Source organism: Maniola hyperantus, chromosome 22 (assembly GCF_902806685.2).
Source record: "Maniola hyperantus chromosome 22, iAphHyp1.2, whole genome shotgun sequence".
NCBI lineage: Eukaryota > Metazoa > Arthropoda > Insecta > Lepidoptera > Nymphalidae > Maniola > Maniola hyperantus.
In genome coordinates this window covers 2,554,869-2,579,861 of record NC_048557.2, presented here as the reverse complement: position 1 = coordinate 2,579,861, position 24,993 = coordinate 2,554,869, and the positions used below count along the sequence as shown (strand labels likewise).

General features: G+C 38.1%; 3 protein-coding genes and 1 long non-coding RNA gene across 4 annotated transcripts in view; 1 reads left to right on the top strand and 3 right to left on the bottom strand.

Annotated features, from left to right (window-relative positions):
- The window catches only part of LOC117992689 (uncharacterized), a 342,159-nt gene that overhangs the window by 190,121 nt on the left and 127,045 nt on the right, over positions 1-24,993 (bottom strand). The window lies entirely within an intron of this gene.
- On the bottom strand, positions 2,456-3,408 carry LOC138403895 (uncharacterized). Its single transcript, XR_011238018.1, has 3 exons — positions 3,142-3,408; positions 2,941-3,009; positions 2,456-2,852 (listed from the first exon to the last, which is right to left on the bottom strand). It is a non-coding gene; the product is annotated as an uncharacterized lncRNA (long non-coding RNA).
- On the top strand, positions 3,957-5,391 carry LOC138403887 (uncharacterized). The gene is made up of 2 exons (XM_069506011.1): positions 3,957-4,615; positions 5,298-5,391. The coding sequence occupies exons 1-2, from the start codon at positions 3,957-3,959 to the stop codon at positions 5,389-5,391; spliced, it is 753 nt and encodes a 250-aa protein (XP_069362112.1).
- LOC117992685 (uncharacterized) lies at positions 13,558-15,376 on the bottom strand. The gene is given in 5 exon segments (XM_069506009.1): positions 13,558-14,566; positions 14,656-14,882; positions 14,885-14,905; positions 14,908-14,927; positions 15,204-15,376. Coding segments are annotated over 5 exon segments (1,140 nt in total). The 3' UTR covers positions 13,558-13,867.

Sequence of the window (24,993 nt, the reverse complement as noted above, 5' to 3'; positions counted from 1 at the left end):
TTGAATGCATTCCACTACCTACATAAAGAAAAATATATTTCATTCAGTCAAAAATTATGTTTTAAAGCTACAGATAATGATGATGATGATGATGATGATGAGAGCGGTCCTACTAGCACAACAATCAACATCCGTTTTGTAGACTCGTTTAAATTCATGTCCACCAGTTTGGATAAATTGGTGAAAAATTTGTCAGCTAGTCAATTTCAAATACTGTCCCGATATTTTAAAAACCCCCATCAAATGAATCTTTTAACGCGCAAAGGCGTTTATCCGTACGAGTATGTCGATTGTTGGGGTAGGCTCGATGACGAGTCACTGCCTGAAAAACAATTATTTTATAGTGCATTAACACAGACGCATGTTTCCGATAACGATTACACACACGCGCAAACAATATGGAATGAATTCAATATTAATACCTTGGGTGAATATTGCGATTTATACTTGAAAACTGACGTTTTATTGTTGGCTGAAGTGTTTGAAAATTTCCGCAATATTTGTCTAACCTCTTATACACTGGACCCGTGTAGATATTTAACGGCACCCGGTCTTTCGTGGGATGCCATGTTAAAGCAGACGGGTGTAAACCTTGAACTTTTGACCGATTATGAAATTATACAATTTTTACAATCCGGTATTCGGGGTGGAGTAAGTCAAGTTGTCAAAAGACACGCCAAAGCCACCAATAGCTTCACAAATCCAATCACCACCACCACCACCACCACCACTGCAGATGAAAGCAATTTCATCGTGTACTTGGACGTCAACAATTTGTACGGTTATGCAATGAGTCAATTTTTACCATACGGCAACTTTGTTTGGTTATCGGATAGTGATGTCACCTCGTTTGATATATTGGCGCAACACGCCGATTCAGATATAGGATATATTTTGGAAGTGGACTTGGAGTATCCACAATCGCTACACGATTTACACAACGACTATCCATTTTGTGCGGAAACAAAAAAACCACCTAACGGTAAAAATAAAAAACTTTTACTAACACTCACCGACAAACATAATTATGTAATGCACTATATAAACTTGAAACAATGTATAGAATATGGTTTAGTTTGTAAGAAAATCCATAGAATATTGTCTTTCCATCAATCGGCATGGCTCAAACCCTACATTGAATTAAACACTAGAAAAAGAACACTAGCGGAAAACTCGTTTGAGCGATGCTTCTTTAAATTGATGATAAACTCAGTGTTTGGGAAGACAATAGAAAATGTAGCCAAACGGGTCGATGTCAAACTCTGCACCGTGTGGAGTGATGTGAAAACAAAAGGTAAATGTAAATACGGCGCAGAGAGATACATCGCTCGCCCCAATTTTCACAGCTGTAAAGTCTTCTCGGAAAATTTTGCAGCTGTGCAAATGAACAAAACAAAAATATTGTATAATAAACCAATCTATGTGGGATTCAGTGTACTGGAAATCTCAAAACAGCTCATGTACGAGTTCCACTACTCGTACATGCAACCTAAATATATAAAAACAATGAACAATTGCTCTACACGGATACCGACTCGTTTATTTACCAGATTAAAACGTTAAATTTCTACGAAGATATTAGACACGACTTGGACACCAAATTCGACACCTCGGATTTTCCACAAAACAATATTTATAATCTTCCCCTAGTAAATAAGAAAGTGATTGGACTCATGAAAGATGAAAACAATGGACGCATCATCGAAGAGTTCATAGGTTTAAGATCAAAAATGTATAGTTATATTTTACAGGGTGATTTAACTGTAAAAAAAAATAAAGGCACCTCCGCGGCTATAGTGAGAAAATTACATTTTGAAAATTATAGAATAGCTTTAGATTCTAACTATGTTAAGTATGACAATATGTACACGTTCACTAGCGATAAGCACAATGTATTCACTCAAATAAAAAGGAAAAAAATCCTGTCTAGCGACGATGATAAACGATTCATCAGCCAGGACAATGTAAATACACTAGCTTGGGGGCATTATAAAATAATATAATAAGAAATATATACACTTTTTAAAACAATTTTTTATTTTTATTTTTCAACAATCCCATAGCATTCATATAGATTATACAATTCGCTTCGCTTTTAGACACATTCGCGCACACACAAATAATATATTAACGTCGCAACATTTCATAACGCTTCGCCTTTAGATATCCACATCCACCAAACCACTTTGCATGCTGCCGCCACGGGTCATCAGTGTCCTCCCAATGTCTCAACCCACCCCCACAATGAAAACATTGAGTCATGTCACCGCGACCCGTATAAAAAAATCCCGCTTCGGCGAGCTCCTGAGGCCTTTGACGCATACGCATGGGCCAATCTTCATACGTGTGTAATCGACTCACTTTCGAACTGAAAATGGGATACAAACATGCGGGATAAAACAACCGACTATTCATTTCCGATCCACACTCATCTCGTCCTCCTCCTCCTCCTCCTACTCCTCCCTCAGCCATCAGCGCCGCCGACGCCACTGCAAATAATGCCGCTTTTCTTCTTTCACTAGCACCGACATCAATCACTCTCATTGTATAGTGCTGCTGCTGCTGAGGAAGCTGCGGTGTGTCTCTATGCTCAGCTGAAGCGAGCGGTGGCGGCGGTGACGATGGATCCACCTGATCCATCATCGGTTTTGAACTATTATAACGATGATGCTCCATAATATGTATGCATGCGCGCACGCACAACCGTTCTATCATGCCGCCAGTCCCCCGCTCGTCGAATAAATACCCCACACGCACACAGGGCCAACAGCGATAAGCTCCTCTGGGAACTAGATCATGTAGTCCGGCGCGGCGCTGCCCACGCAAGCGCTGGTCTGGAATGCGAGAACCGCCTTACAAATTTACAATCGCAACTCAGCGTGACGTCAGCGGTCTCCGGCGCGGCGCTGCCCAAGCGCTGGTCTGGAATGCGAGAACCGCCTTACAAATTTACAACGCATGACGTCACAGATTTTCAACACCAGACCATCTGACCCCCCCCACACCATACTAACACACACCAGGCGAGAGCTCTACTAATGGACACTAGCCCATCACGTCACTGGTCTGGAATACAAAAACCACCTTACAAATTTACAACGCGTGACGTCAAACCAGACCATCTGACCCCCCACACCATACAACACACACCAGGCGAGAGCTCTACTAATGGACAATATCACGAAATCGTCCCATTTCACACATTACACAACCTAAACTCAACTCTAACAACACACATCATAAAGCTCATTTTACCCCGCACAAAGTGTGGTTTGGAATCCCCGTAAATTAGCTACTCATAACGGAGAATTCTTAACCCTAAAATTTTCATTACTATGGTTTAAAGAAATGTTTATATTATTGGAATTTGGTAGACTTCGCTTCCGCGGGAGTTTTGAATAATCCGGCCTTATCCCTTGTCTGCATTAGAAAATCTCTGCAAAATTTAAGCTTTCTGGATTCAAATCTTTGAGCTTGAGCGTTGATGAATTTCCGAGTTAGGACTTTACTTTTTTTTTAACTTTTTATATAATTTGATTTTAGTGGATGCTGCGTCGTCTGTGGAAGGTTTTATTAATATATCAGACTCAGTATCGAAACGAGTGTTTTGCCGTCTTACCTTTCGGTACCTTGAGATTTCGGCTTTGTAGAGCGTTGTCTCTGTAGCAGAGACAACTCATAGACAAGTGACCAATTGTCAATGTCGTACGTAGGTGTCACCTGTCATGTGTCAACGTCAATTGATAGACTTTCACTTGTAAGAGTTGGCCAGAGCCGTGCACACTAAGCTCATTGTATTAATATTAATTACTAAGATAATCCAAGTGTAAATATTAAAATAAAGCCAGATAATTTAAAGAAACATTATTTTATTTAATACAACGTTACATGGCGCAGCCGTTTTCGAACAAAACATCAGATTAAAACGGATTACAAGTTTGGACTGAACAAAGACAATGGCTGACGGGGCAACGACTACGATGCAAGGCGACATGTGTGGTGTCGAATTTAAGATGCCGCGAGGAATAGATCTGGAAGATTTGGATACGTGCTGGCAGCAGTGGCAAAAATTCAAGGATTCGTTTAAGATATTTATGCTGGCGGCGGGTTTTGAGAAGTTGTCTGAACCAAGAAAAGCAGCATTATTATTAAATTGCATTGGATCTTCAGCCCTGGAACTATACCTCAACGTATTAAAAAAAGAAGATAAACCGAAATTAGAGGAAGTTATCAAGTTATTCGACGAATATTTCAAGCCGAAAAGTAATGAAGTAATGGCAAGTTACAATTTTAATAGAAGAGTACAACTAGACGGAGAAAATTTTGACACATTTTACTCAGACTTAAGAAAACTGGCAGACAGCTGTAACTTTGGTCAACAAAAGGACAGGATGTTACGGGACAGACTCGTCATCGGCGTGAAACAGACACGAGTGCAACAAAAATTATTAGAAATTAAGGACCTCACACTGGACAAGGCACTGGACATATGTCGATCAGCGGAGCTGTCCAGTCAGCAACTTATGGTGCTACACAGCTCGGAGGTGAATGCGGTGGCAGCAGCAAGCACAACCCGGCAGCTGACTACCCCGGCGAACAACAATAGCAAAGCTAAGTATAGTAGGCCCCATAATAATATTAATAATAAGAAAAATTGTCAAAATAATTATAAAAATAACTTGAATAAAAACAATTATCAGTGTAAAAAGTGTAATAAGGTACATGGTCCTAGGCAGTGTCCAGCCTTTGGAAAAACTTGTTTAAAATGTGGAAAATTAAATCATTTTAGTGTAGGATGTATGTCTAAGAATCAAAAGCTGGATAATATTAATAACATTCATGATTTATGACTAGTATACTCAATAGATTTTACTAAAAATGAATGGAATACGTTGTTGCAAGTTGAAAATAAGAGGGTCTGTTTTAAGTGTGACACGGGGGCCCAAATAAATGTTTTGAGTTTGCGGGACCTTAAAAAAATTGTCGATGATGAGACAAAAATAAAAATGTCTGAGACAAAAACCTTAATAGAAGTCTTTGGTGGAGGAAAATTATTTCCTATAGGAAAGGTCACATTAAAAGTATATTCTAATAATAATATTAATAACAATGAGTGGTTCAACACTGAGTTTTTAATTATTAATGAACCGGTTAGACCGATCCTAGGGCTAAGCTCTTTGGTAAAGCTTAGGCTCTTAAATACTAATAATAATATTAATACACTTACAAGTTGCACTAATACTAATATGAAAATGAGTAAAGACTCAATTGTTAATATGAATAACGAACTGTTTCAGGGAGTCGGGGAGTTTAAGAGCTCACTGCAGCTACGCATTCAACCTGGCGTGGAGCCTGTGGTGCGACCCCCACGGCGAGTGCCTAACGCACTGAAGGATCGCCTTGCGGACAAGTTGGAAGCTCTGGTGAAGCACAAAGTCATCGCGAAGGTCGATCACCCTAAAAGTTTTGTAAGCAACTTGGTTATTATAGAAAAGAAAGATGGTTCGCTTAGAATTTGTTTAGATCCTAAAGATCTTAATAAAGTATTAATAAGAGAACATCATTTGATTCCCACCATTGATGAAATTATAACTAAACTTTGTAATAAAAAGTATTTTTCAGTGCTAGATTTATCCGATGGTTTTTATAATATTAAACTTTCAGAAGATTCGAATGATTTATGTACATTTAATAGTCCATTTGGTTGTTATAAGTTCCTAAGAATGCCATTTGGTTTATCAGTAGCACCGGAAATTTTCCAAAAATATAGTGAAACAGCCTTTGGAGATATTCCAGGCGTGATAGTGTACTGTGACGATTTGTTAATATGTGGTGAAACTGAACAAGAGCATGATGCAATATTGAAAAAGGTTTTTGAACGGGCTAGAGAACATAATGTTCGCTTTAATAAGAATAAATTTCAATATAAATTAAAAGAGGTGAAGTATTTTGGCCATATTTTTTCTGAGAAAGGTATGCAAATAGACCCAGAGCGGGTAAGTGCAATTATTAATATGAAAAGTCCCAATAATAAAAAAGAGTTACAGATTTTCCTTGGCATGGTCAATTATTTAAGAAAATTTATACCTAACTTGGCTGATATTGCATCAACGCTTCAGTTATTATTAAAGAAAGATGTTGAGTGGTTATGGACGGAAGTTCATGAAAATGTTTATAATAATATTAAAATTAAATTAAGCCAAGCACCCATTTTACAGAATTTTAACAGTAAATTGCCTATAACGATTCAGTGTGACGCATCAAAGAGTGGTCTCGGATGCTGTTTACTTCAAAATGGTAAACCAGTTTGCTTTGCTTCAAGAAGTTTAACACCTGCAGAATGTAATTTTTCCCAAATTGAAAAAGAGTTGTTAAGTATAGTATGGGCAACTAAGAAATTTCATTATTATATCTATGGTCATAAGATTACCGTAGTTAATGATCATAAACCATTAGAAAGTTTATTAAAAAAGCATTTACATGAGGTACCGTCTCCTAGACTACAGAGATTAAAGTTAAAGTTATTAAAATATAATTTTGAATTTAAATATTTACAAGGTAAACAAATGTACATAGCAGATTTGTTATCAAGGTCGTATCAGGAGTGTAATGATACAGATGATTCTTATATGTATGAAGTCATACACTGTATAGGGTTAGCACAGAAATTAGAATGCACAGAAGAACAAAAATTAGTATTAATCTCAGAAAGTTCTAAAGATGAAGAGTTATTAAAAATAATTGAATTTATACAGAATGGTTGGCCGGACAAAATTTCTCATATTCCAGATGTAATAAGAAGTTATCATAAATTAAGAGCTGAACTTAGTGTGGACGATAATTTAGTCTTCTATAATGATAGGTTAATAGTACCGAAGTGTTTAAGATTGAATGTCATTAAAACTTTACATGAAGGGCATGTAGGTATGTCAAAAATGAAGCAGACAGCTAGAAGGTTGTATTACTGGCCTTATATGGACTCTCACATTGAAGAGTATGTTAAGAAATGCTTTTCTTGTCAAACGCATCATAATGATGAAAACCGTGGTGGTACCAATCGTGAAAAATAAAACTGGGGACATCTGTGACAAGTCTAACTACAGGCCGATTTCCCTTGCTACAGTTGTTGCTAAAGTACTTGACGGTTTGCTTAATACACAATTGGATACGTTCATTAAGCTGCATGACAACCAGTTTGGTTTCAGACCTGGTTTATCTACAGAGTCAGCCATATTGTGTCTTAAGCAAACTGTCCGGTACTATACGGAAAAACGTACCCCCGTCTACGCATGTTTTCTCGATCTATCCAAGGCATTTGACCTGGTGAATTACGACATCCTGTGGCAAAAACTGAAAGATACTGGAATGCCCGATGAAATTAACAGGATCTTCAAATTTTGGTATGAAAACCAGGTCAATGTCGTGCGATGGTCGGAAAGCTTTTCTAGGCCTTATAGGTTGGAGTGTGGCGTGAGGCAGGGGGGCTTAACCTCGCCTAAGCTTTTCAACCTCTACGTCAATGCGCTGATAGAGGCACTTAGCAGTACGCGTGTCGGATGTCATATTGATGGAGCGTGTCTCAATAACATTAGTTATGCAGACGACATGGTGTTGCTGAGTGCGTCTGTCTGTGGTATCACGAAACTGTTGGGCATTTGTGAGACCTATGCCCACAGTCACGGCTTGACCTACAATGTCAAGAAGAGTGAATGCATGGTCTTTCAGGCCAGGGGAAAAACACTTCCTCCCACTGTACCACCTATAAAGCTGTATGAGACTCCACTAAAGAGAGTGGAGCAGTTTAAATACCTGGGGCATGTTATATCCTCTGACCTGAAAGACGATCCAGATATAGAGAGAGAACGCAGGGCGTTGTCTGTTAGGGCGAACATGATCGTCCGCAGGTTTGCTCGTTGTTCTGTAGCCGTCAAAATCACTCTTTTCAGAGCATATTGCACCTCCTTCTACACGAGCAGCCTGTGGATCGATTACACGCAAAAGCAGTACAATGCCCTGCGTGTACAATATAATAATGCATTCAGGATGCTGATGGGGCTGCCCAGATTCTGCAGCGCGTCAGGGATGTTCGCCGAGGCGCATGTAGACTGTTTTTATACTACTATGCGAAAGCGGTGCACATCCCTGTTGCGTAGAGTCCGGTCCAGCCCCAACGGCCTCCTGAAGGTATTTTCTGACAGGATCGACTGCCAGTACTTGAATCACTGTTGTATGATACACGTGCTGGCAAATCGATCCTGTCCTAATTTAAATAGTTATAGATTTTTTACTAACAAATAGGTTTAAGTTTCGTGTAATTACTAACACTAATATTAATAATTACTAACAATTAGGTTTAAGTTTCGTGTAATTACTAACACCAATATGATCCTTGTTGGTCGAAATAAAAACATTTTATTTTATTTTTTATTTATTTTTTTATAATAGTAATGTTAAAGAGCCGTTATTATCACATCAAGTTCCCAACCTTCCATTTTTAAAATTAGGTATAGATATCATGGACTTTAGAAGGAAAAGTTATTTAGTAGTATATGACTATTATTCTAAATGGTTAGAGATAAAATACATATCCAGTAAAACTGCTACAAGTGTAATTAATACATTAAAAGATATTTTTAGTACTCATGGAATACCTGCAGAAATAATATCTGACCATGTTCCATTTGATTCGAGGGAATGTAAAGAGTTTGCACATAATTGGGGATTTAAATTTACTTATACTAGTCCAAGATATGCCCAAGCGAATGGTATGGCTGAACGAGGGGTACAAATTGCGAAGAAAATGCTAATAAAATGCCACGAAGATAGAACTGATGTAAGGCTAGCATTATTACAATATCGGGCTTCTCCCGTTTCTGGTACAAATTTTTCCCCCAGTCAGCTACTAATGAATAGAAATTTAAAAACTAAGTTGATTGTTAGCTCACAATACCTAACACCTAAGTTAAATCAGAATGTAACTCAACAGTTTAATGATGTACAAACTAGAAATATAAAAAATTATAATAGGACAAGTCGATTTAAAAGTAGGTTTACTGTAGGGCAAAAAGTTTGGTTCAAAAAAGAGCCAAGTAAGAATATTTGGTCAGAAGGCGAAATTGTTAGATATAATGGATATAGAGCATATGTAATAATAGACAAAAATAATGTACAATATAGTAGAACCTCGTTTCATATTCGACCGGCGGCGTAGACTTTGTGTTTCAATCAGACAGGCTGTCCATCGCTGGTTGAATGGGTAGTTTAAGAGTCAATAATTGTAGTAAATTTAAGAAGTGTGGCACAATAATATTATAAAATTAATTAAGTAATAATTATGTAAATTGTAAAATTAAAAGGGGATGATTAGTTATGTAAAATTAAAAGGGGATGATATATGTAAGTAATTTTTCAAAATTGTAACTGGATGATTATGTAGATATTTTTTTTAAAAAATAAAAGGGGATGATGTAGCAGAGACAACTCATAGACAAGTGACCAATTGTCAATGTCGTACGTAGGTGTCACCTGTCATGTGTCAACGTCAATTGATAGACTTTCACTTGTAAGAGTTGGCCAGAGCCGTGCACACTAAGCTCATTGTATTAATATTAATTACTAAGATAATCCAAGTGTAAATATTAAAATAAAGCCAGATAATTTAAAGAAACATTATTTTATTTAATACAACGTTACAGTCTCTATCCCTCATACCTACCTAAGTGTCGTTTTGTCGGTCTCAACGGCAGAGGCAACGCTCTACGAAACCGCTATTTCTTTCTAAAGGTCGATGAACAATATTTTCTGCCGCGTACTATACTGAAGTGTTTCAATGTTGGTCAAAACTCCAATAAATATGTGAAGGCAGAATTTTACAACCCTAAGACCACAGCTGACACTGCAGCAGCTTGCGTGCCTGCTCGAGCACGCTCAAACGTACTCTTGGGTATCTTCTCTTCTTTCGGAAAGGTTTACGTTTCTTAGTCGAAGATTGCTTTACATTAAAATATCAGAGGTAATAAAAATACGACCAAGCTTATTACTCTTATTCTGTATTTACTCTTGGTTGAGCTTTAATGCTTAGTGTGATTATAGTTTGGAGTTGAAGTATCGAACGCACTATTAATGGGGCCTAGAACCAGAGCTATCATGTCTGCTCGTACGATTTAAAGCATCTAGCACATTGGCACGATCAATATAAATTTAAAAAAAACCGTTCTTAAGTTGGAGGGTCATCGTCTAAAATTTACACGATGCTTTTGCTTCGTCCCTTTCGAGCGGTGTAATATTTCTTTTCTCGGTTGTGATCTCTCTGTTAAACGACCGTAACGTATGAAACGCACACATAATTAAGTTAACCTTTACTGGCAATAAACTATGTAGATCGAATAGCGTCTCTTTCTGTCAAGTCTTTGTCTGTCATGACACATTTTATTTTTTGCCATGATGGATGGCTTTTTTTAAAACAATCCATCATCCATTCGATGGAATATTTATTTTCTGTATTTAAAATGGATACTCCAACAATTTCAGTAGGTACAGCCATTCGAATCTTCCACTATTAACAAATACACTGGTGCTCGAATATTTAATAATTTAAATGTTGCATCGACTCCGAGGTATTCTGGATATGATTCCATAGCTGCTTTCATTCCTGGAGTGGCAAAAAAAGACATTTGTAGACTTTATCTTCATGTAAAAAATAGCAGTCAGCTTTATAGTCATTTTTCAAAATCTTTTCTACGGCTTTTAATTTTTTTTTTCGATGCGACCATAATTTAAATTGTGGATAGCACCACACTCATAAAATGATCACCATGTCCCATTTGTCCGTTGGTTGTCCTAAACTGACCAATGCGCGCAAATTTTTGTCTCGTGATCGACTAAATATCTTAAGGACCTCCCTGATTCGCGTAGAAGCTGCTTTAAATTAAACAATGTATTTAAAATATGATTAATAATTTATCAAAACTCTTTTTTTTATTGTTGTATCGATTGCATAGCAAATTCCACGCTTCAAGTTAATTCACGGATGAAACTTCCAGATTTGAAATAATTTCGCCTTCTAAATATGAAATAAGGTAATGAAAATATCAGTGAGGCGCGAATTGTTTTGAATTAAGGTTTCAAACGTGTCGCGAAACTCTAACCAACGAAAGCGCCATCAAATTAGCAATTCTCTGAATGGCAAAAATTGTCAAGAAACGAGCTGTGTCGTATGTTCACACTCAACCTTTTTTTTGAATTTCCCATCAAGTAGACCTAGAGAAATTGTCAATCTGTACGGTGATAATAATCGACGAGGTCTTGTAGCAATCGATCAGGATTGACCATTTCTTCTCATTTCATCTGCTCTAATGATTTCTGATAGCGTTAAATCAGGCATACTTAGATGCTCGTAACTGATCAATATGCGAGAAAACACAAAAGCCTCATAAAACTGCAGTACAATGTTTTTCAAATGATATTTACGAACTTTACGAAAACAGAAAATCAACTTCCAAGCAGTTGATAGACATATGAATGAAAAATTAACCCAAACGAATGAAAAAATGACTGTCGACATTAGTTGACTTTTTTAATTTGAAAACGGAACATTAGTTCCGTTTTCAAATTAAAAAAGTAATGTAACTGGTCAGTGTTACGAAAAAAATACATTACTTAAGTTTTTCTATTTTTGTGTTCCGCTAATTGTGCCAGCGTGTGTATTTATTTTAATTTTCATCTTGGTCATCTTCCTCGTCTTCATCTGTATCTATAAGGCAGTCTTGTGAAGATTCATGAGGTACATTCAAATATTCATGTTGATATGGTTTTGGTATGGGTTCTTTTTCACATAATCGTTTCAAATAGTTGTATTTTGCAGTTGAAATGAGCAGCCGACGGTCATACAGCCTTACGGTAGGCGTACACCAAAACCGACTTTGTCGGCCGATGGCGGACGGAACTACTCGGACGAGTAATTCGGACGTGCATGTGCTTACACACGTGCCGACATTGGACGTTGCCGGTCTTCTGTTCTGTAGTTGACTGTGCGGCTTAACAGAGTGCAGACGCATTTTTAAAATGGAGGATTTCGAAGAAATGTATCTTTTAGAAAATTCGTACCGCAATTTAATTCGTCGACGACGGCGACGTCGACGTGTGTGGGTTAATGAAATATTTATGTACAGAAAACAACTGGGTGAATACCACCACCTTTTTGAAGAATTAAAGTTACAACCCATAAAGTTCTTCGAATATTTTAGAATGTGTTTTAGCACATTTCAATATATTTTGAACGCAGTCGAACCACTAATAATAAAGCAGAATACAAACTATAGGGAATGTATATCACCGGCGGAAAGACTCGCAATAACATTGCGGTGAGTATAGATTGATGTCATTTTATAGGTTATTGTATGGTTATTAAGTAGCTTTTAACCTTTTTTAACCAGCTTTTAACTGACATATTTTATTTTATTTCCTGTGTATGTATCTTTAAATGTAATATTTTTTGTTTGCCATACCCTCACAGGGTCTCATGTGTATATGTACCTACCTGTTACATGTGAAATGCAATAAAGAACTATGAACTATGAACAAAGTAATTAATTCTTATAACACGTTCATTAATATGTTACCTTTTGTTTCAGGTATCTTGCAACTGGACATTCTTTTCGATCTTTAGCATTTTCGTTTAGAGTTTCAAATAGTGCCGTTGGAATAATTGTCAGAGAGACTTGCAAGGCTATATTTGATAGTCTAGTATCACCTCATATGCCCATGCCAACCGACGAAATGATTCACCAAAACGCTGAATTATATTGGTCAAAGTGGGGATTTCCTAATTGTATGGTTCCTTGGATGGTAAACTATTCGAATGAAATGCCCTTCTAATTCTGGTAGTATGTACTATAATTACAAGAAATTTTTTTCCATTGTTTACAAGCGGTTGCAAGCCCTGATTACAAATTTTTATTTATTGAAGTAGGAGCATATGGACAACAAAGCGATGGTGGTACGTTTGCCTCTTCGGCGTTGTATCGACAGTTTGAAATGGGTATTTAAATATTTCTAAATGTTTGCCAATACAAATACTTTATTGCCCTTGGTATTACTAGCAGATGAAGCTTATCCTCTAAAAAGGTATATTATGAGGCCGTATCCAAGACGTAACCTGGGAGAACAGGAAACAATTTTCAACGAACGCTTATCAAATGCACGAGTAGTAATTGAATGCGCTTTTGGTATAATAACACAAAAATGGAGAATTTTGACCAATGTATAGAAGCAACTACAGAAAATGCTGAAACTATTGTAAAGTGTATTTGTTTACTACACAACATTGTAATAGACAAAGAAGGACCACCAAGGCACAATTATTATTCCACAGATCAAAGAAGAAATTTTGGTCAAAGAAGTAACTTTGCTTCAAGAGGGCAAAACAGAAGTACGACTGAAGCTTATAATATTCGTGAAGCTTTTAACACTTCTTTTGTAATGAAAATAGGATTCAATAATTATAATGTTTCAGATAATATTATTTAAAAACATAATTACTTCAATTTAATTCACATTCCAATCCTACTATTTCCTGTATTTTTTTTAAATTTCGTACCTAATTCAAATAAAATAAAATAATGGAGGTCAAGTTACCTACAGGTAGATACCTACCGTTGCATCCGGTACCTGGTAAGGCGATACTTACCTACCCTTTATAGCAAATGGTTATTAGTATTAGATTGTGTTTAGGTAGTAGGTAGAATAATAGTGCTAAGTTTTCGGAAGAAGTCTCTTAAAAAAATTGAAATAAAAATCATTGTTTAGTGAACTGGTTTTAATTTTATTACGCAAACATTATTTAAACATACTAAATTGAAAAATTAAATTATTGTAAGTTCGAGCCCAAATCTCCATGCGTGAACGTGTACAGTTGGCTCTGGACAGGTGTTGATGTTTGTGAAGGAGTCCTTTGATTCGTGGTCAGTGGCAAATGTCCTCCCGCGGATGTGGATGTTTGTGAAGGCGTCATTTGATTAATGGTAAGTGGCAAAGGCTCTTCAATATTGACTATGTATTGAGGAAATGACATATTTGATGACAAGTCTCCAGAATCGGGGCGACTTAATTCTTCGGAGTAGCGGCTCGCAGGAGAATAGTGAGTTTGGGTATTTTCTTCTTCCATGAACACGTCTAACAATTTTCGTTGAACAAAGATTTTTCTATTTCGTGACACTTCTTTTAAGTACGGAAGCAAACTCAACAAAAAGTTACGATCAGGATCGTCTGCAGATTTATCTGCTGACCTGGACTCATATAATTGAAGTTTTCTTTTTTCGATCTCTAAATACTCCTGGTCCACATCAATACTTCGCTTTTTCATAAGTCTTCCTCCAGGTTGATTGGATGTAAAACGATGAGCTTGCGTTATAGGTACACGAATAGGTTTGGTGTGTGGTGTAGTATGTTGTTGTGGCGTGGAGATTACTGATTGGCTCAAATTTGAGGCTCCTAGCTGCGACAAAGTTGAGGGTCCAGGCTGCGACAAAGTAGAGGGTCCAGGCTGCGACAAAGGTGAGGGTCCAGGCTGTCGGTTACTGTTTGTGGCAGTGATTCAGATGAAAACTGCGTTGATTCCGTATCATCTTCAATTTCTTGACTGGAAGGTTCAAGCACATTCCCGCTTAAAGGTTTCGGTGTGATTTGTTTCATCAAAAATAAAAGCGATTCGTAATATGTCCACGAAGGTAATTTGTGATCCGCCGCAGCACCGGATCTACCTGGTTCATTGTATTTGTTATATTCTTTTCGAAATTGGTCTCTTAAGTTGCTCCATTTTTTTTTAATGTCTGCAACCGCCATATCCATTTCCGACGCAACTTCAGCCCATAGCCGTTTCGAACATCTCGATTATTGTAATTTTTGAATGTTTATCCCACAGAGTTGGTCTATTATAACACAACTAATTAATTTTTCAATATCCATAGTAACACGTTTAGGTAATAAACAAAATTGACGAAAACAATCACAGAATACAATTTACTCACGAAACAACAGAACAAAGACGGAATAATTAAATCAAACTCATGCAGTTTGCTCTATAGTCGCCGGCAGACTGGCGAGAAATCCCAACAAGTTCGGACTCGGCGGTTGATCGGCCGTCATCGGGAGTTAACGGGCGATGACGGTTGCAGTAGTGTACGCGCACGCATTCTTTTACATACGTTTGATTTGATCGGCCGAGTTTGGCCGACGACGCCCGAGTAAAGATCGGCCGATAACGGATTAGGTGTAAGCGAGCCTTTACAGCCAGGGCTGTAGGCTGTTGCTTCGCGCCGGTTTTGATCGGCACAGCTTTTTCTCTTTTACTCTTGTATTTCATGCATTTCTCGTGCATTCTTCAATGTTTCCGCGAGTAGCAGTTTCGGCGTTATCTCAGGTACAAAGTTTTCTGATCATATGATCTTTCGTAGATTCTCATCGTTTAGTTGATCTACCCGCACCTCAGCAGGGTTTCGTGTGGGCATATCTATACTGATGCTGCATATGCCATACTCTAATTGATTCTTCTCAAAGCATGTTAGACGTGAAAGTGTGTCTGTGCCACTACGTTCGTCTTTCCTGGCGCATACTGAATTTTCAAATCATATGTCTGTAGTTTGGAGTGGCCCATCATGCGATTCTACCCGTTGGGAGTCTTAATTGGCATCACCCAGCGCAAGGGCCTGTGTGATCTGTCGAACGGTGCTACGTATCCTTGGAATCTATTGACTGCCTATACTACTGCCAATGCTTCTCGTTCCGTGGTCGAATAGTTTCTCTCGGCTGCTGTCAGAAGCCGGCCTGCATATTCTACAGGGTGTTCGTCTGGTCCCTCCCCCTGCATTAGTACTGGCATCCGTCTTTTAATGCAAATGGCTGGGAGCTATCACCCTGTCGTAGCACTAGGGCTTCCGTGAGTCTATGCTTCAGTTCCTGAAAAGCTTCTTCTTGTTCGCTTCCCCATATCCAATTTGCTGCTTTCTTGGTAAGACGTGTTAGGGATTCTGCTATTTTGGAAAAATTCTTCATGAATCGTCGGTACCAGGAACACGTTCGTAGAAATAAAACTAAGTGTTTCAGTTCTTCGGTGGAGCGAGGTTGAGGATTGGTTGTTCAGGGTCCATCTTTAGCCCTTTTGGCGTTATAAGATGCCGGAGGTACTTTATGGTTGAACAACCGAGGTTGCATTTCTCCCGGTTGACTGTGAGACCGAATTCCTCCAGATTCTCGAGAACCCGTTCTAGGTTTCTCAGATGTTCTTTGAAGCTTGTGTCAAATCATCAAAATATGCTAGGAATTTCACACCCTCGAGGCTCACCGTGACCCTGTTTATGAGGCGTTGAAAGGTCGCGGGTGCGTTTTTGAGACCAAAGGCATTCTTGTAAATTTCTAGATGCCGAACGGCGTAATGAATGCCGTTTTCTCGTGGTCCTCTTCTTGTACTCCTATTTCTGTTTTGCGTCCCACGGAGATTTTCACGGTGGGCCTTGCCCTTGTGACACTGGAAATGGCCAGATTCGCCATTGTGCAGAAACTGAGATCTGTTCCGGAGCTCGAGTTTCCACTATTCGGGCGGCAGTTGTGGCAATTACTGCGCACCACGCACCGTTTTTGTTTGTAGTAAGTAGTAACTAAGTTAGCTACCGTATCGAATCCGTCTGTAGGTATGGCTAAAGTTTCAAGTCGTGTAATTTATGCATGCGTGCATTAGAATGATATTGACGATTTCCCTTCATGCTTTTCTAGGCTTAGGACTAGCACAATTTTTTTGCTATAGTCTATTGAATAGACCCTATTCTTAAAGTCTAAAGCTTGAAACATAGTATCGCCACGCAATCCGACATGGCGTGTCGACACCTGACGTATGCCGTGCACATATAACAACACGCCACCCGACGCTATAATCTACATTAGCTTTGCCAGTATCATGTGAAAGGCGAAAGAGTAGTGACGTAGCCATGGATTTACTATTACAAAACGAGCTGGATGAAAATTTCGAGGAAGATTTATTGCAGATTTTGGGTTTAGATATTATACAAAAAAAGTTGAATAAGAAAAAACATATTAGACGTAGAAAATAATGGATTCATGTTTCATAATACATAATGCATACAATCCTATTTGACGAGAATAATAAGCTTCCTGGATGGGTGTCTTGGGTAAGGGTTGTATTTGTTGGAGATCAAAACAGAAAGACTCTGCCTCTGGATCATCATATTTAAGATGTTTATAAAAAGCATTAGCCCTTTTTTTATGAATTTGCTTTTCTATAATGAATTTAGTTTTATCTAATTGATTGTTTGTTTTAATACATATTTTTATTTTGTTATTTAATAATACGCAATAGCTGCACATATCTGACGCAGGAGACTTGAAGCCCACATTAAATTCATTGATGAAGATTCTACGAAACATTGAAAATTTCACTTTAAGATCTTCTTCTGATTGATCATTATATATTTTATGTAGTTTTTTGATGCTTAATTCAGCCTGCAACATAAATTCTCTTTGACTTGTTGCGTGAGTAATGGCTTCAGTACACGTAATTTACTGATAAAATTCCGTACACTTTCTTTCTTCAGCACACTTAGATGACTTTTTCTATCACCGCCTCTCTTCTCCTCTTGTGGTAATCCGTTATTAACATTCTTGATAATATTACTTAGCCTGGTGCGCCCTATTTTCGTCACTGATAAAAAAACTTTTTGCACACTCGTAACTTTTCATCACTTAAGGTTAAGTAATACAAAACATTGTACTTGTGTTCTGAGCCAGGCTTCCTTTTCTTATTTTCGGAAGAAGGTCTTGGTCTTCGTCTCTTGACAGGAGCTGTGTGGATAAGGGCTGCAATAATACTATCCTGTCTAATTTTATCTGCCTTTTCGTAAAGTTCTCACGAACTTTTTCACATGGTCTGGACGAAATTTTTCACCAAAATAATGTTTTCGTTGAATGATTACATGGCGTAAAAACATTTGCCACCGGCCGGAAAAGAGTAGGGTAACATGGTCAACAGTGGATCACTTTTTTTTTACTCACTATAGTACAAAAACCAACCGTCAGATGGTACGAAATTCTTGCTAGGATGTCATGAGTTTATTTAAGTTTCTAATATTGTCGAAGTCAATCGGACCCTTCTATGTATCTTAACTAGGATATTTTTTTTTTTGGTTGGGTTTTGATCCACTGTGTACTCCTATTGGTTTACAGTGGATCACTCTCAAGTATACAGTGGATCAAAGAAAATCTGTGGGGGGAATCAATAATAATAAGCGATATATACAACTGAACGTCTATTGTCATTCAGCTCAATCTACTAAGTTCGATTAATAAACATCCCGTATCTCTATCTATTCTATATTATTCTAGAACTAAGTAATATTATATTTTACTTATCATTGCATTCTGTAATCAAATTAGTAAACAAGAACAATTCTTAATTTAATGGCAACATTGTAACCAATGGCAGTCCTTTAATAGTAAGTAATAGACGTAGTCATAGTAATAACCTATCTTAATAAACACTAACAAAAAAAGAGGAAACAGACTTACGTATATAATGAGACTTAGATTCTACAGGAAACTGCATAGTAAGGGACTGTTGTCTTGCAGTACTTCCACTTACGTTAGGTTTTGGGCAAAATGAACCTTATAATCATCTTCTTCACGTATGATAAATCCGGAACATTAGGCATTACAAATTTACCCTTTTTGTACCCTTAAAAAGACACATATAATCCAAAGAACTGAGATTTCGTCTCTTCAAGAACCTTGCCTACAAAAATATCTCTGGTTTTTGGAACAAAATTGTACCAATACATATTCACCTTCATTTGGTAATCGTACAAGTGGCTACTCAGTAGATCTTCTGTTATAATTGTCTCCTCGATTTCCACCCAAGTCTCCTTCATCGTCTGTTTCGTCGTTCAATATGATGTCATCTTCGTCTTCGGAGTCACTCAGTGAAGGAAGACACAGCCGGAGGCCCAAAAAAAACTATCTTACTAATTACTTTATTAAAATAAATTAAAACTAATTTACAATACTAAATTTGGATTTAATGCTACGCGATGTAACAAAAGAATCAGAATGCCTTTTTGGACGTTTACAATAATTAAAGAAAACTCCCAATTTGGGTCGCAAGTTGCAATTAGCGACGCTGCACTCGTGTCTCTAGCAATATCGTAGAGTCAGCGCTCCACTTAGGGCTATGCGATATAGAGTCAGCGCTTCACCTAGAGCTATGCGATATAACTCCTCCACCCTGAGATCAGCAACTATTTGGGAAAACTGTGACAAAATGTTGCTGGAAGCTGCTCCTGAAGTCTGCCGGGGTCTCCATCTTCTTGGTGATCCTTTTCCAGATTGGGTTTCACTTCAGTCTTGACTCCAGATGTGCTTTTACATCGGCGGGAAATTATGATACCACTAGTGAGTGCGAGTGTACTTGATAGTGTGACGTAGGATGGTATCGTCGTGTGATAATTTGAAGAAGATTCCTCTTGGCATGATGAAGTCTTCTTTGTTGCATAAGGTGTGAACTTGCGTTGGGCGTGGAAAAGATAGGATATAGTGTCGTCCATCTAGTTCTTCTATGGCTTCTTGAAAGAGGGTTGTAGTGGTTATACCGCAGTTAAGGTCTGTAGTTTGGTTTTGAAGTAATTTCTGGATGCAGTCCGATGATGTTCGAAGCTTATGACTCTTCTTTTCGCAGAGGTACCATCGATAATTGTACTTCGGGCATTCAGCCTCTATGTACAAGAACATATATGCCTGTTGGATAGGATGTAGGGAGAGGGCGGAAAGAGAGCCTGCCTGTTCTTATTTGGGAATACTGCTAATCTATATAAGTCAAAGGACCCTACGGATACTAGGAACTTAAAACTATAATATTGCCTAAGCTCTAGTTCTATAACTTAAAGTAGAATGATGCGTGTTAAAAGCTCTAATAAAATCTAGAGAGTTTAATAGCATTGTTATACTTAATTGCGTCTGTATAATCTGTGTTACCCGAGATGCTTTTTATTAACGACCCTAATCCGTCTATGAGACCTCGCTCTGAACGATTGGCTCTAAGGTTTCCAGCTGGATCGATACATTGTCTAGCTTGCCGTAAAGATAATCGATTTTTATTCATATAAGCGAAGGTGTCATTTTCCAAGGATCTTTTAAAGTCGGGTAATTGGATCTGTAACTGAAACCTCGTTATCAATATGGTCGAGTCAGATATATTGTAAAAATGAATGATAGTGTAGTACTAGTCTCGTTAGTCCAAGTTAAACGGTACCTAGTAGTCCATGTCCATTTTCCAAGCTTTCAAGTCCATGCTATGTCGTCTTCGAAGAAATCTCTTCGGACTATAATAACTAGCGCCAACTAGTGGTCATAGACATTTTTATTTGCAAGTGTTGCTACATTTAAAAATTCAATTAATTTATTTAGTGGCCACATTGTCACAATCGCCACTGCCGCCATTGTCCGGTAGGAATAAGGCTAAGCGCGCACTGCGATGCGATTTTTGTCCACATGTTCAATGCAAAATTTAATCGCAATATTATTATTCCTACGCGCACCACGATTTATTTGCATACCACGAAAGACAGGGAGCCGAAATCAGTGAATACCTACTGTACACCCATGAAACAAGACGTGAAGAACATTTAATAAATTATATCAAATAGAGTGAACATTTAAATATGGATTTAAAAAATAAAATATGCATAATTATTTACTACTTAATATTACATAAAAGGAATTTGAAGAAGAAAAATACAAAATGTTACTGGGTCCATCAATTAACAGCATTAAAGCCTCTAAAAAAGGCTTTTTTACGAACGATATTATTATAATGATCTTCGTACATATAACAGGAAGTTCTTTGATTATTATCAAATTCGCATCGCACCGCAGTAACGAATATTAATCGCATGCGATTTTTTTTCGCAGTGCGTGGATGATAATGTATTTTGATGCTGAAGGAAATAATTACAAAGTTGAAGAAACAAGTGCGCAGAAAACAAGATAGCAAACAAGTCTCTTAATGATACAATCAGGTTTCTTGCCACATAAAATTATTCGTGCACTTTCGGGATGATCGCATGAGTCTCGATGGATTGACGCTAATTCCCTGAAAACAGCGAAGGACCCTTAATATGGAACACAACATTGGCAGTGTCCTCTCCGAGAATTACATATTATTATATTTTGTCTCATTTGCTGTGGAGCTGGAGACCCTGAGGCCACGGCGTAATGCCAAAAATAAGGCTAGCCATAAGTGTTATTGTTAAATAAATCATAAAAAGTATCTATTGTTTTTGTAATTTCCTTGATCCCTCCATTTTATTAATAATAATGATAAAGTCAGTCTAATGGAAACAGTGAAAATGGTGGGAAATCAAAAAATAAGTTGTGTATTCCCAGATTAACTAGGGATAAAGTATCAAATACGTTTTCCTAGTTAATCCGATGTCACAACCTATTTTTTTTTATTTCCCACCATTTTCACTGTTTTCATTAGATCTATAGTAGACATTTTAAGAGTATTCAATATAGTACGTAGGTATATACATATATATCGCGTTTTGTCTATGACCACTAGATGGCGCTGCTTTCTAAGAAATAAAATTTGACGTGAGATGTACATCTATTTCAGGTATACATATTAATCTATGTTCAAGTCGTACTGTCTGAGTAACTGTTGCTTGAACTGTCAGGAGGGTCATTGGGATGCCAGTAGAAATAAGTGTCTTGTAACAATTTGTGACTCTTAGGAACTCGTTTGAGTCTATGTTTTGCGATTAGGTTTTTCTTTTTAGATGTATAGATATGGATTGGAAGGTCGGCTAGGACTTTATCCTGGATATACCGTGGAGCTAATTTCTGCTGGCTTACAGAAGGGTTGCCTATGCGGGTGTTGTCGCCTACGACTGTCAAATGTCTGTGGAATTTGTTGAATGGTTCGTCAGTTATGGGTATCTCTAGGATTGAGTTCTTCCTACTAGTATGAGAAGTTTCTGTGGATGAACCTATTGAAGTATGGTCCACCGAAGGATTTGCTATAAGAGAGCTAAACTCCTCGTTATGGATTTGTATTCGCGACAAGGCATCGGCATTGGTGTTTGCTGTACCCTTTTTATACACAACAGTAAAATTGTACTCACTTAATTTGAGCTTCCAACGGGTTAGTCGTGCGTTGGGTTCCTTCATGCTCATAACCCACTGTAGGGGTTTATGGTCGGTTATGATTTTAAATTTTCGACCAAATAAATACGGACGGAAGTACTTTGTTGCCCATACGATGGCTAACAATTCTTTCTCGATGGTGCTATAATTTAGTTCGGATTCGTTCAGAGTCCTTGAGGCGTAACAAATGGGCTTGTCAGAACCTACGGGACCTTGGGATAGTATGGCACCGATAGCAACGTTAGATGCGTCAGTAGTGAGGATAAAGTCTTTATTAAAGTCTGGGTATTGTAATATGGGATCATTAGTTAAAAGATTCTTACACTTTTCGAAACAATTAATATACTCAGAGTTCATGGTAATTTTATTTCCTTTTTTCAAACATTGCGTGAGGGGCTTAGTCAGTCGAGCAAAGTCAGGAATAAACTTGCGATAGTACCCTAATAGACCTAAAAATTGTTTTATCTCCTTAGTAGTTTTCGGGATTGGGTAGTGCTCTATAACTCGAATTTTGTCGGGGTTAGGTTTAATACCTTCCCTAGAGATAACATGGCCTAGATAAGCTGTTTCTAATTTTAAAAATTCTGATTTATCCATCTGGATCTTGAAATTGGATTCCCTCAATTTTTTAAATACCTTTTCTAAGTTAACTAAGTGTTCCTGCAAGGATGTACTAAAAACGATTATATCGTCGAGATAAACTAAGCACACGGTATTCTGTAATTCCTTAAGAACGTTATCCATTACGCGCTGGAAAGTCGATGGTGAGTTTTTCAATCCCATAGGCATGCGTAAAAATTCGTAGTGTCCGTGTTCAACATTGAACGCGGTTTTAGGGATATCCTCGGGGTGCATCTCTACTTGATAAAACCCACTAGCGAGGTCCAAAGTGGTGAAGTATTGACAGTTACCGAGTTTATCGAGAACATCCGTAATGTTCGGGATAGGGTATTTATCGTCTAAGGTCTTTTCATTTAACTTCCTAAAATCCACAACTAGCCGCCATTTTGTTTTACCGGAGGCGTCTGCCTTTTTGGGGACGACCCAAATAGGTGAACTCCATGCGGATTCCGAGGGTCTTATTATTCCCTGCTCTAACATCTTTTTAATCTGCTCCCTAACCTCCTGTCTATGAACAAAAGGATATCGGTAGTTTTTACCATGTACTGGGATTTCGTCACTCGTCCTAATGCGATGCTTAATCTTATTGGTGAATGTTAACGCTTCCCCTTCGATATAAAATATATCCGCGTACCTTGAACATAGGATCTCTAAATTTGCACGTTCCTCGGGGTTCAAATGCTCTGTACGAAGTCGCGATAATACTTCTTTCGCACGGGATGATAAACTAATTCTTTGAAAACTTTCTGGGTTGTAAATTTCGGAACTAATCGTCCTATCCATGGAGAAAATAACGTCATGTGGAGTCGGGTTAAAGACCTCAATAATTCCTCGATTGTTTTTAACAGCTGTAAGGCAACTATGTATGATGCAATTTGATATTACCTGCTCGGGAATTAAAACATCGCCGTCTCGACTATTAATAGGTAACCTGAGTAGTTTTGATGAGTTCGCAGGTATTACGTCTTCGTAATAATTTAAATTGCGCGAGTTATACATTTCGATCGGGTTTACGGCATTTGCTGTGTATAATAGTCTGTCTTTAAGATCTATTTTAGCTTCCCATTGTTCGAGTAGATCTAACCCTATGAGTCCGTCAAAGTAATTATGGAATTTGTATATAAAGAATTTCATATCGGTCATGTCGTTGAACTCTGTAAAAGTCGGTATTGTAATAGAATAGTTGTTACGAGTCGTCGCATGTACATTAGTTACTTCGAATGGGTCATACTCTGGTGAAATGTGGGGAAAGTATAAGGCTACAGCTTCTGGGCTAATAAAAGATTGGTTAGCTCCTGTGTCGATGAGTAATTTAATCGGGGGGTTATTGATTTGGATGTATGGAAGCTGCCTCTGTGTTTGGATGTTTACCTCTATTTTGGTCTTTTTAACGTTGAGACTTTCGGAAAATCCGATTGGGATTCACAGGTCGTAGGTTGTCTGTCGGGTTCTACGTCTGAGGGCTCGTTAGTCACGTCACAGTCAGTTTCGGGATAGTCGGTATAATATGTAGGGTAATAGTCGTCCAGTCCTGGGTCGTAATAGTATTCAGGATAGTCGTAGTAGTTTTCGTGGAAGTTAAATTCATGGACGTTCGTTTCGCGGGGATATGGTGCGAATCCACGGTTATTAAAGTTCGTGGGTGGTAGTTGCTTTGGTGTATAGTTAACAACTCCACTCATGGGCACTTGAGATTGATTCTGATTCCTAGGGGGAAGTCTAAATAAATTACTTTTAGGGTTATAATTGGGAGGCGGCGCACGGAACATTTGTTGCGTGCGAGTCGGCTGATGCTGATTCGGTCGACCTACCTGGTCGTGTCTCCAAGGCAGAGGTTGCTGCTGATGTGGCTGCGGGGGAACCTGCTTCTGTATTGGAGGCACAAACGGAGAAGAATGGAATGCTTTTGGTATCGGTGGTGGGAACACCATGGGGTTCGCGGTAATGGGTTTCGATGCCGCGTGTTTCCTATCGTTAAATGATTCATTCCTACTTTGCATGTACGTAGCATTCAACTCTTCTTGTACATATTCCAGGGCTTTTTCGATACTGTCGGGTCGCATGCAGCGAATCCGGGAGCCGAGAGGCTCTTTTAGTCCGCGTATATACGCCTGCATTGCCAATTTCCTATAAAGGGCGCGTTTCGCCTCTACCGTTGAGGGAAGTGCC

Coding starts and splice junctions, on each gene's coding strand:
- LOC138403887 (XM_069506011.1), top strand. CDS start 3,957: ATGGCTGACGGGGCAACGACTACGATGCAAGGCGACATGTGTGGTGTC. Junction 4,616..5,297: donor AACAACAATAGCAAAGCTAA/GTATAGTAGGCC, acceptor GAACTGTTTCAG/GGAGTCGGGGAGTTTAAGAG.